Genomic DNA, 12,845 nt, shown 5'->3' on the forward strand with positions numbered 1-12,845 from the left:
GCTGCTCCTTTTCTTTAAAGCTATGTCAATCTCATATATCTTTCCAACTTTTACAGGGTGATTTTCTCCTAATTGTTTTGAAGAATCTAATTGAGAAGCAGTCCACTGAAAGATCAACAAAACTCAAAGTCATTCTAATGTATGTCGTAAATCCTGTCCCTACAATTGGTATATTACACTTGTTTTTATTGAATTCCATTATGTAATATTAAGAAATTCCTTTGTGTCTTGTATTCAATTATGATAATCAGGTCTGCTACTGTTGATTCAAGTTTATTCTCAAAATACTTTGGACATTGTCCTGTAGTTACTGCAGAAGGAAGAACTCATCCAGTGACAACATATTTTCTTGAGGATATATATGATCAGATCGATTATCGACTTCCTTCGGATTCTCCAGTTTCTTTAACATCAACATTTCGCAAGGAGCAGGTATTCTGCAGGCTCTAGATAATGTTTTGACCCTTTATTAGTTTTGTTGAACTGAAGTTTAATTATCCGTTTTATGACATGTAAACCATACCTTCTCAGTTTTGTGTATTTATGTAACTTAGAAAATGCTGTGAAGGTCTGAAACCATTTTGCAAGACTACCGGTATTTTTGGAGAAAAAATTGAATCATGATTTTTAATTCATTGAAGTGAGTTAGGTTTTATTTTTTTATTTTTTACTGATTAATGTCTTAGTTAATGAATTGTTTCAATTTTCAATTTAGAAGTTGCAGAAAGGTCTTGTGACAAATAGCAAGGGGAAGAAGAATCTAATGTTATCGGGGTGGGGTGATGAATCTCTGCTTTCCGAAGAGAACACTAATCCATATTTTGTTCCAAGTTATTATCAGTCATACAGTGAACAAGCTAAACAAAATCTAGTAAGTCCTGTTTAAGATGAGTGTGTATACAACCTTAGGTTGTGGCTATAATTTGACCATCCAAAATTCTGTTTTGTTCAGAAAAGATTGAATGAAGATGTCATTGATTACGATCTTCTAGAAGATCTAATATGTTTCATTGATGAAAATTGCAATGAGGGTGCCATCCTTGTATTCCTACCGGTAAGCTTAATTTGGTATTCTCTGAGCTACTAACTAAACCGTTTACCTGAATTTTTGTTGGTATGAGTCGTTATTTATTTATTTACTTCTTGCTATAATTTGACATGTCAGGGAGTCTCTGAAATAAACCTTTTACATGATAAGTTGGTTGCCTCTTACCGCTTTGGTCGACCCTCTTCTGAATGGGTTATTCCGTTGCATTCTTCGGTTGCATCAACTGAGCAGAAACGGGTGTTTTTGCGCCCTCCAGGAAATACACGTAAGGTGAGGATGGCCCTTAAGATTTTATTCTTAAAATCAACTTAGAAATCACTAATCTAATTCTAAACCGTTGCTTCTTTTTAGTATTACCCTTTCCTAACAGAAAATGTGGCACTTGGTTTTCTCCCTTGTGCTTCGGCCTGAGTGCATCTTGTTTACCATTAGGATCCCAGCTTGTAAAGGTTTACAAACATCTATGTAAGATGAAAGCATGATTACTGTTTAACACACTCCTGCAGACTCCAGCTTGCCTAAGCTTGTGTGAAATTTAACCTTTATTTTGAAGAATGAGGGGCAGGAAGATTCAAACTACAAACCATTTAGTTATAGGAGCTTCGGCACCATGCAATAAGCCATCATGTTTAAAGATTAAGCTATTAGGTTAAGAAACATCTAAAGCTTTATATTTAACTACATTCTTTTGCCTTTTCTGATAAAAGTATAGACTTCAGATTAAAAGAGAGGACTTTTATTGAGAAAACCCACTATTTATATTATTTTGTAACTGAATAACATTGTGCAGCACTAGTGATATCTATTATAGATAAAATATTTTGAATTTTCCTACTGCTAGGTTGTTATAGCCACAAATATAGCAGAGACCAGCATAACAATAGATGACGTGATATATGTAATTGACTGTGGAAAGCATAAGGAAAACCGATATAACCCACAGAAGGTATGTCATCTTTTCATCTTTCTCAATGTGAAATTAATTAATTTATTATTATGAAATGTCAAACATTGCCATCAAAGTTGTTAAATTTATTGATTTTTCACCTCATATGTGAAGCTGCAAATTGTGGTACTGAATCTGTCAAGTTTCAATAAGGGTATGTAGTTCAACAATATAGGGTTTCATACTTGTTGCAGTACATGGACTGAAATGGATCAATTTACCTAGTCCTCTCAATCAATTACCCATCAGTCACCCTCCTCAGTAACATCTGCTTAAGGGGATGCAGCTAGCCCATGTTGATAATGCTAAGTTCCATTTTGTTCAAGGTTTCCCAGATTGTTTGCTGTTCATTATCGCTAACAAGGAAACTTCTTATGATAAGCAACTTGAGATATGTTTTTGTTCCTTGGTCATGTAAGATGATCGTTCTATCCTCGTCTTGCTCAATTATCCTTTCATTGCAATATCTCTTGCATCGAGTCCCCTGGCAACCATGTTATATGGAGTCATATTTTCCTGTTGTAGTGGATTTGTTGGTAATAAGCTTGGAACTTAGAAAGCTTTAGATTGGTTGATTGAGAATGTTAGAATATACGAAGGTATCTTATTATTCTAATCTTAGATAATCATCATGAAGTGCTTAGGACTAGGTTGAATTTTTCTGTATATTTAATGATTTTATTTTCTCGTTTAATTTGGATTTGGAGCCTAGTTTCATGGTAGATTCGGAAATGCCATCAATTCTAATCAGGTGTCAGAGCCTTTTCTGTTCTGTATTTGTTAGTTGGGTCACCTGGACATGTCTATTTTGCAAACTTCAGGCTTCAGATGTTCATTCTTGGACTTCAGGGTAGTGTATCAAGATGTCTCACATTGGTTCAGGATTTGGGAATGGTCTTCAAGATGGCGTGCAAACATGTATGATCATATGAGGATACGTTCCTGTAGGTCATCTTTTGCTCGATCTTGCTTTGAAAATCAGACTTGTGAGACTGAATGGGTGCTGATTAAGAGCATAACTCAGTCAGTCGGATCATATGCTTTGGGCGAGTTGGCTCGTCCAGTATTTTGGAGCATTCGAGTTGATCCAGTCCACCACCTGCTCATCCCACTCGATAAAAACCTAGTAGGCTCTCTATTCAGATCGAACTTCCTGCCCCCTCTCTGTCTCTGCTCATCCCAGCCGCCTTCTCCAATGTCTGTTGCTGGACCTCTGCACCAGCCCTTGATCTCCTAGTGCTCCATTCTTCTTCCTCATCAAGGATCTCTATTTCTTTATGATAAATTGACAATGACAATGATGAAGTGGCATGGTGCGAATGAGATGGTTTCTAGTTATGCTGTTATTGTTGTTTTGAATGTTGTCTGACAAACGATTACATGTGGGATGGCACAATGTGGGTACTGGGTTGGTGGAAATACATTTCAGGACATCATTTGTGTTTTGGCTATGCAGGGCTTCTTGGTTTTTGGCACATACAAGAGGCACCTTTTTTTCCCCTGTTGACATTTATTATTTCATTTTTTGTTGGTTCTTTTTTGTTTTGGGTCTCAATTGACTTTTGATTAGGCATCATTTTGCTGGGTATTATTTTTGTTGAGTTGTGATTTATATGCATTTTTAATTTAAGTATAATATGTTGATTGTGATTAACTTTTTTCTTTGTGCCACTATGCCTATATTTGGCTCATGCATTTTGCCTGAAATTTTGAGGGGAACCTTAAGAATATTATTTAAAGGATGCACAAAATAATTGGTGGCCAAAATGACCTTTGTGCCTCCTTTTCCATTTTTTTGATGGTATGGCTTTTTGGGTGGGAAAAATACCAAAAAAATCTACTTGGTGTAAAATTACTAAATTTGGTGAATGAAAATGTCTCGTTTTTCTAAATGTGCTTGCAAAAAATCGCGTCGAAATTCGACCTCCAGAGAACTTTCGCTGAGTATGTCGGCCAGGATAGGCATCTGGCCTAGTTAGACTGGCGAGATTGACTAGTCTATGTTCATGTGTCATGTATGTATTTGTATAAATGTTTTTGCCTAAGTAGGTTCTTGACCTTGACAATCTTGGATATGACCATCTTTTCTAAGGGTTTGGTAGCCCTGACCTCCTAGTTTAGCTTTTGAAGTCTAGTTATGCCACTTAAATTTTAATTAGTGCTTTGTCTTATACTTCACAACATCATATTAGATCAATGCATCGTTAGTTCCTTTTATGTTTCTTCCTCCTTCCTTCCTTAAAACTTGTAAGCTCAACACTCATAAAACACATATATGCTTTGTACAGGATAATATAACCAGTTATTATTGTTTTGTGGTTGTTATAGAAATTGTCTAGCATGGTTGAAGATTGGATATCTCAAGCAAATGCAAGGCAGCGCCGGGGCAGAGCTGGACGTGTAAAACCTGGAACTTGCTTTTGCTTGTACACTCGTCACAGGTTTGAAAGACTCATGCGTCCTTATCAGGTATGTATTGAAAATACTCAAAAGGGTACCTTAGCACTATGTTTTGTATTTCCAATCCATCCTTCTCCACTAATAGCTGCTCCTGTTATATTATTCTTATCAAGGTTCCAGAGATGCTTCGGATGCCATTAGTTGAACTGTGTTTGCAGATTAAGTTACTGTCTCTTGGTCATATTGAGCCATTTTTGTCCAAGGTAAACAACTATATCTTTTTAACTTAAAAAATACTCTCCAAATAGGTTATCTGGACAGTTCTTTTAAATATCTTTCCATTATCAGGCTTTAGAACCTCCAAAGGTTGAAGCAATGAGTTCAGCAATATCCTTACTATATGAGGTACTGAATAGTTGTATTTCACTCTATCACTGATTTCAGAGTATGAGTTATTGTGGTTGTTATTTTTTTATAATTCTGTTTCTATTTGATTTACGTACATTATAATTGGTTTTGACTTTTGTCCCAGCTTTGATAAATACTCCTCATTGTTAAATTGTACTGTGATTGAGATATTCACTTTCTATTTCTGTTTATTTTTGGTGAGACAATTTCCTGCTCCATTTATGCTCTTTTTTCTATACAGTCCTATTAGTTATGCGTTGAATTACATTCACATAGAATCTTAACCTGTTTCAAAAATTTTATAATGCAGAAATTCAAAATGTTACCTGATCTTTATGTATTTTACTTTCATTGAAACAAATATATTGTAGGTTGGTGCTCTTGAAGGTGATGAGCAGCTGACACCGCTTGGACATCATTTGGCAAAACTTCCTGTTGATGTCTTAATTGGAAAGGTGTATACCATGTCTCTTATCTTTGAAAGCTTGAACTGAATTTCTGATTTTTAAGGCTGAAGCTATCTTTCTCACAAGCATTTCTTGAGCTCTATCAAGTGTTTTTTCCTTTCTAAGATTGTTGTACTTCACCTAAATTGAAAATGATAGTTCTCTCCATACTTTCTCTCTTTTGATCTGACATTGTGAGTAATAACTATTTAGTTTCTCCTTAACTATACCAATATTAAATGTATTCTGCTTTGCTTCGCTCCCTGCTGGCAAATGTAAATATTGTATATCAAGTGTATTTGAAACAACATGCTGGATTGGAAATGGTTCATTTCAGTCCTACTCTGCTCATCATATACAATGTGAATGATAAATGATATATTATATACTTTGCCAATCACCAATGCATTGTTTTATTTTTTTATTTATTTATTTTTGGTAATTACAGATGATGCTGTATGGTGCAATATTTGGTTGCTTGTCACCTATTCTTTCAATCTCTGCATTTCTAAGCTACAAGTCTCCATTTGTATATCCAAAGGATGAGGTCTGTATCGGTACTAAGATTTTCACACCATTTTACTTCTTTATATTGAATTTTGAACATATTGTATGTCAATCTGCAGAGGCAAAATGTTGAAAGAGCAAAATTATCATTGTTGAATCACAAGGTAGATGGGCCAGGTGATACCAATAATGTTGATCAGCAATCTGATCACTTACTAATGATGTTAGCTTATAAAAGATGGGAAAGGATTTTGACTGAGGTCAGCATGTGATTGTATTTTTCCTTTTACATATTTTCTTAAGTTGTTATATGACTGCCTTGATTGAGGCACATGCTAGTTATTTCCTTACACTCTCTTATGGTATCTATGCACGTGAAGCAATATGTTAGAAGTAATGCTAGTAAATACCATCGTGTCATGATTCATGGGAGAACAACTGATAAAAGAAAAATAAGAAAATATGTTCCTGCCCATCATCATAAGGCATTGGTCTTTGCATTTATCCATAGAAGCCGATTTATTCGGCATACAATAGTGTTCTTTCAACACATTTTTAATCTTTTTAAAATTTTAAATATGCAGAAAGGAGCTAAAGCTGCACAACAATTCTGCAATTCCTTCTTTCTGAGCAGTTCTGTAATGTATATGATAAGGTGTTAGTATATCTTTAATTCACTCTTTAATATATGTTTATGCTTGTATTATTGTTGACTTACTGTTGCTAGTTGTGCTTTAGATTTTGATAACTGTGGCTTCAAACGATGATATATGAGTAATAATGAGATGGTGTGTTTAATGTTGTTTGTGTTGTAGATTCTTATATATAGTATATATAGCATCTGCCTTGCCTTTATGATCCTTTTGGTTTTCCACTCTGCTACTTTTCCAGGTTAACTACAATAGGAACATATCCAATGGTAACAAGTAATTTGCATAGTAATTTGTTACAATAAAAAATGGGAAAAATGTGTTATACAAATGGATCAATGTGCTTTCTTGCGTGATTTATCTATATGCCAAATATATTGAAGAATATAGATATCCCAATCTAATCAGATTTGGTTGGTAATCATTAGCTAACTCATCTCCACTGATGATGTATAAACCCTAAAAAATTACCATGGAATGAGATTATTCACGTCTAATAGAAACTTCTTTCACTCTTTCTCTGATTTTGTTCCTTTCTTTAAAACTCCGCATCTCCTAAGGACTCTGATAACATATAGGAGTTACTTGTTTCCTTGTGAGGATTCATTGTTCTCTTTTGTACTCTTTCCTTCCATTTTAGTAACATTTCTTTTTCAATTATAGCTAACGTAATCTGGAAATTTATTGTGGAAATGGTTTTTACCAGTTGCCCAAAATGAAGGGTGTTTGTTGTGTAATTGTTACTACAAGAACGATATCTGGTATCCATGTATTGTGCAGTTAGCAAATTTGCTTGTTAAATATATGTTTCTTCCCCCTTAAAATGATGTTTGAGCTAATAGCAGTCTCTTAGATTAAAGATAACTTTTTCTTTCACAATTTATAATATTGGTTTTCAATCCACCTTCATTGATGTGCCTAACCCTAATCAAGTACAGAACACTGGCTGAAATTATTGCAATAAATGCTTCCTCCAATATTTCATCTCCCTCATAGATATAGACAGAATTTATATATTTATGTAACTTCTTCAATGTGTCTAGGACTGGGAACAAATTTATGCTATGCACATATTAGAAGGAATGACAAATGTCAACTCGATATTTGTTTTATAAATTGTCTGTTTATGTGTGAATTCTTTTTCTACATCTGTTTTTATGGATGATATTTGATAGGATGCAATTGTAGTAGGCCCTAGTTGTAAGTCAGCTGTATGTGTCAAGAGTGATGAGAGCAGAAGGTATATGATGTTAGGGAGGTTATTTTCTTTTTTATGCTAGTTAAGGTTAGGCTATAAGGATGGCTCTACTTGCTCAAAACTTCACTTTTTCTTTCAGATTTCACCTTGATTTCAGTCTTAAGGGACACACTGCATTTCTATTTCTTATGTCTACTTGTGGGTTCTATTAATCTTTTCAGGGATATGAGAATGCAGTTTGGAACATTGCTAGCAGACATTGGTTTCATCACTCTTCCTAAAGACGATAAGGTGTGCTCTCTTTCTTATTTCTGAATAATGCTTGGTTTTGTTTATTCTTGAGCTCATTTGTATATTGATGCTGAAGATCTTAACATTGAGGTACAGATTACATAATATAGAGTCATATATTGGTGTAGGGGTTTTTTTATCAGTGAATCTCTTGCACACACAGTTTGTGCATATTTCCTAACTCTGGTGCACTAAAGCACTTCCATCCCTTATGATTAAGATAAATGGTGAAAAAATAGTCATTCACTTCTGTTGCCCTGTTGACTAGTCTCTCTTGGTTTCATTTCCTTGTTTCTTTATTCGTATTGACATCCAATATTAGTTGAGCTCTTCTCTATACATCCAGTTGAGAATCAAAGAATTTGCTATATAAATCTTTGTTCTAATCAATAATATGAACTACTACAGTTGGATCGAAAAAAGCTAGGAAGTCTTGACAGTTGGCTTTCTGATGCATCACAACCATTCAATGCACATGCACATCATTTGTCAGTTGTCAAGGTAACGCGTTCAGATCTTCTGGTTTTAACATTCAGGCAATACTAATTTCCCGTTCTTGGGGGGTTTCAGCTGTTGTTCTGTTCCATGTGTCCTGTTTAGTTTTATGTGATCATTTTCGTCAACTTGCAGTGTGCTTAGCTGGTTTATGCCTTGACATCTTTAAGAAAGCTTTTGGTAATTGCTTTTTAAGCTTTGAGTGTACAGCAGACTATTTTCCTTTTCTCAACTAAAAAGAAGGAAAAATCTCAAAACTCAACCAATTGAAATATCAAAATTGATTAGCTGTCACTATAAAGTGAATGGATATTTCATTTTCTCTCTTGCAAAGGCATAATTATTTCAGTCCGAATTGTAAATATTATTTTGTAGTGATGCATTGAATGGAGCATAGCATTTAATTGACCTGTGCTGCTTTCTTCAATTTCTTTTCTTTTTCTTTTTTTTTTTGTTGGTGGTGTGAGAGGACTTTGTTTCTGTTGCTTGTTATACTTCATTGAATCTTACTATGGTAATCTAAACCATTACATCGTTTTTTTCCTACATGCTTGTCACTATAAATATTTTGTATCACATATTGGTATCCTTCCCCTGTTTCAACTCTCAAAATAAATATTTTGGTTCTTGGTTCGTATCATTTGAAATGGTATTCAATTTATTGCTTTTGGAATGCAAGCTGTGTATTGACTGTTTTCTAAATCACCATGAATATAATTTATCTATCACTGTTTTCTTAATTCGTGTGCTGGACCATTCAATGTGCAAGAAACAAACCTATGCTAGAACTAGGTGATATAGAAGTAGTGTTAAAAGAGTGGATTTGTAAGTGTCACTATCCATGTTCCTGTGCAATGATCTCTCAGAATATACCCTTGCAGGCTATACTATGCGCTGGTTTGTATCCCAATGTGGCAGCTAGTGAACACAGTATTGTTGGAGCAGTTCTTAGCACCTTCAACCAGTCTTCTAACACCGCGAATAGTGGTCGTACAGTCTGGTTTGACGGAAGAAGAGAAGTTCATATCCATCCTTCTTCTATCAATAGTAACACTAAATCCTTTCAATACCCCTTTCTCATCTTCCTTGAAAAGGTTTGTTAGCAATTTATAAGTGGAAATTTGTTAGCTTGCCCTTTCAGGATGCTTTTCTGATATGATGTGAAAATGTATTACTGTGTTATTACTTGTTCTGTTTCTTTCATATGATATTTTTATTATGTTTATATTTTTCATCCCTATTAAAACTCTAAAAGGGTTGTAGTCAGCTCATGATACCTGTTTGTAGTGAAAAGGAGCTAAGCTAAGTTGAGCCAGGAACCTAAGAAAATAATTTCTTTGCTCAAACTCGGTTCACCCTTGACTCACTAGCTGCTAGGCTCCAATCTCTTTTGAAAAAATCTTTCGGATAAACTTTTATTGAAAAAGACTATACTCAAAAAGTTAAAATACATAAATATCTGCATCTACTTTAGATTTAAAGCATTATATATGTGGGTCTGTGATATAAATCTAGCTATTGGTATTTCAGGTTGAAACAAACAGAGTATTTTTACGCGATACTTCTGTCGTTTCTCCATACTCCATTTTGCTGTTTGGGGGGTCAATTAATGTTCAGCATCAGGTACATGTTCTGGTTGTCTTTTGGCAGTATATGATGTTTATAAGTTTACTTCATAGATCTTTAAAAATGGACCAATTACTATTTTCTTAAGTTGCAAGTTCCTCCACTTCAAAATGTTACCATGGAGAAATTATGTTGTTTTAGTTTTTCTATTAATGTAAATAAACAACAATGACAACTGAATCTTGCCCCACTAAGAAAGAAGTATTGGTACATCAAATTCCAATACACGTTGAGGTGTTTGAAGCACCTTTTTCAGTAAGATGCATTGCAACCTTCCCCTAGTGAACATTGATCTTTTTCTTGTATGCTTGTTCACCCTGCTGCAATCATTTCTATAAAATTGTGTCTCATAGTTTTGTACGTTTTTAATCCAAAACAACAATTGCAACACATTATGTTTTACATCTCCCTCTACCATTCAGGATGCTCAAATCATAAGTTGTAATATGGTATACTCTGCAATCTTTTAGTGCCACTTTGCTAAATCTGTATTTGATATACTATTGTTTCCACTTGTGCGAAAATGCTATGCTCCCAAAGGGTACCTCAACTTCTCTATTTCTCATTTATTTTCATCTCTCGAGTTTACTAATAGGACAATTTCATCTTCAGAAAGCGTACTTGCTCCTAGATAGGTTCATTAAATAAATTGTTTTTTCCACCCATCTGCTATTTTCTTGTACTTCCTTTCCTCAGAATTTCTAACTCTATCCCTTGTTTTTTATTGGCATTTCCACAAATGAAATTAGATAGAATATTAAGGATGCGTTAGTAACTTAATAACAGTTAATTTAGACAAAAGTAAAATTGAAATTTCTAATAATAGGCAAATCCATGAAGAAAGAGTTAGATTAATAAAAATTTGTATATCTATAGTGCCGCTCAGATCCCACCCCACTTAAATGAAAAGGGCTTCACTGTTATTGTTGTCATTTGTAACAGTAATTTCCTTTAACTGACATTATTTATTTTCTTAACCTTTGCTCAATAACCTTAACGGATTGGTTTTTGAAAATAAAGAGAGTATTAAATAACAATTAGCTGGGAAATGTTACGAGCAATAAATTAAGCATTTTATAATAAAATTATATATTGCTTAAAATGTTCAATTTTTTTTTGGTTTACTCTTTCCTTGTAGACTGGACTTGTAACAATTGATGGATGGTTGAAACTGAGTGCACCTGCACAAATAGCTGTGTTATTCAAGGAGCTAAGACAAACTCTACATACCTTTCTGAAGGAGCTGATTCGAAAACCGGAGGTGCCATTTTTCATTACTTGAAGCTCTCTTATGGTTGATATGTTTCCCCATGATCTCTAACTTTATCTGAATGGTTTCTCTTAAATTTATTGTTGTGGATGCATGAGTCCACCTTGGGCTCATACTGGTTTCTGTTGAATTTGAACTAATTCACTTGCAAACAAATGGTTACTTGGTTAGATATAAAATTATTCATATACTTCTATCTAATATTTAAGTTTTTAGAAGAGATGGTTTTATGACATAGCATCGAAAGTTCAAAACCTCTAGGACTAAAAAGTCTAGAGTTTTCTTTGTTGTTCCCCAATTCTTTTGAATAAAAATTAAATTTCAGCACAAGGAATGGATGGGCATGTGTATGAGCATTCTTCAAGCCCCAAAAGGATTCTTGCGTGAGTGTGTTTTAAATATAAAATTATTTATATATCTCTACCTAATATTGTGGTAACTATAAATCATTCATGGTCTTGAACTTTTAGCTAATTTTAGTCCTTCAATTATGATATATATGTTATATATCTCTACCTAATAGTTGTTGTAACTATAAATCCTTCAATTATGATTTAGGATTACTCTTTATACAATATGCTGTGCGATATTCATGGTACGAATGATACATTTTCAGTTGTTATTTATGATCTATATGATCTTGAACTTTTAGCTATTTTTAGTCCTCCAATTATGTACAAATAACTGAAAATCTATTGGTTTGTTGTAGTGCTATTTGTTTGTCATTATTGCTTCTTCATGATTACTGCTTTCAACAGAATAATACGTGGGCTCTGTTTGCTTTCAGGAGGCGCTCATGCTCAATAATGAACTCATCAAGTCCATCGTCACTTTGCTGTTAGAAGAAGGAAGCTCTAAATGATTGATCAATCCACTTCAAAAAGCCGCCATAGCGGCACTGGCAGAATTTTCAAGAAATCGGTATAGCACCAGAGAAATTCCTATATACACCATGAAGTAAGAGTGATTCTCCTTCCACATTGATTTATTATCACAAACATTTAAGAAAGTAAGATAAAATACAACCCAAAAAAAAAAAAAGGAAATCATACATGAGTGGTTATGAAGTGATGTGGAATCAAATTTTTCTCCTTCCTGGAGGTGGATAGAATATCTACACCGGAGGGATTCTTATATACACCATTTCATATAAAGAGTAATTCTAATATCATAGAAGATCGCATAGCACCTCTAGCTTCTCTTGTTTCCTTTGTTCTATTTCTGTGTATTAGATATTAGTCTTCTATATATCAGCGCGTTTGGCTTACCTCTATCTTAGTATTTGTCAATAAAATTTATTATTTTTATATATAATTTACATGTATATACATAAGCTGCTATGCCCTTTACTCCTTTACTATACGGAAGTGCTATTTTGACAACTGGATTCTACAACTCACTCAACTGCACAGTCAGTCTCCGATGCAATTTTCCACAGGCAAGGCTTTGTGGAGGGGTAAATTACAAAATTTCGCTGGCCCATGGAAATTTACATGGGAGAGAGACTTTGAAACAACTTTCAAAATTATACATGTTACAAACATAAACATTATAAGTTGA

The 12,845-nt window shown here is 34.1% G+C and overlaps 1 protein-coding gene across 1 annotated transcript in view; it reads left to right on the forward strand.

The window, feature by feature from the left end:
• The window catches only part of LOC107612656 (DExH-box ATP-dependent RNA helicase DExH7, chloroplastic), a gene marked incomplete at its 5' end in the record, with an annotated part of 31,310 nt that overhangs the window by 16,485 nt on the left and 1,980 nt on the right, over nt 1-12,845 (forward strand). Inside the window, 19 exon segments of the mRNA XM_021109568.1 lie at nt 57-139; nt 252-432; nt 716-871; nt 953-1,054; nt 1,166-1,318; nt 1,890-1,994; nt 4,323-4,463; nt 4,568-4,657; nt 4,743-4,799; nt 5,174-5,257; nt 5,697-5,795; nt 5,875-6,015; nt 6,340-6,410; nt 7,825-7,894; nt 8,303-8,395; nt 9,271-9,483; nt 9,920-10,012; nt 11,154-11,276; nt 12,073-12,242. Coding sequence (XP_020965227.1) covers nt 57-139; nt 252-432; nt 716-871; nt 953-1,054; nt 1,166-1,318; nt 1,890-1,994; nt 4,323-4,463; nt 4,568-4,657; nt 4,743-4,799; nt 5,174-5,257; nt 5,697-5,795; nt 5,875-6,015; nt 6,340-6,410; nt 7,825-7,894; nt 8,303-8,395; nt 9,271-9,483; nt 9,920-10,012; nt 11,154-11,276; nt 12,073-12,147 — 2,130 coding nt within the window.

The sequence above is a fragment of the Arachis ipaensis genome, chromosome B08 (assembly GCF_000816755.2).
Source record: "Arachis ipaensis cultivar K30076 chromosome B08, Araip1.1, whole genome shotgun sequence".
NCBI lineage: Eukaryota > Viridiplantae > Streptophyta > Magnoliopsida > Fabales > Fabaceae > Arachis > Arachis ipaensis.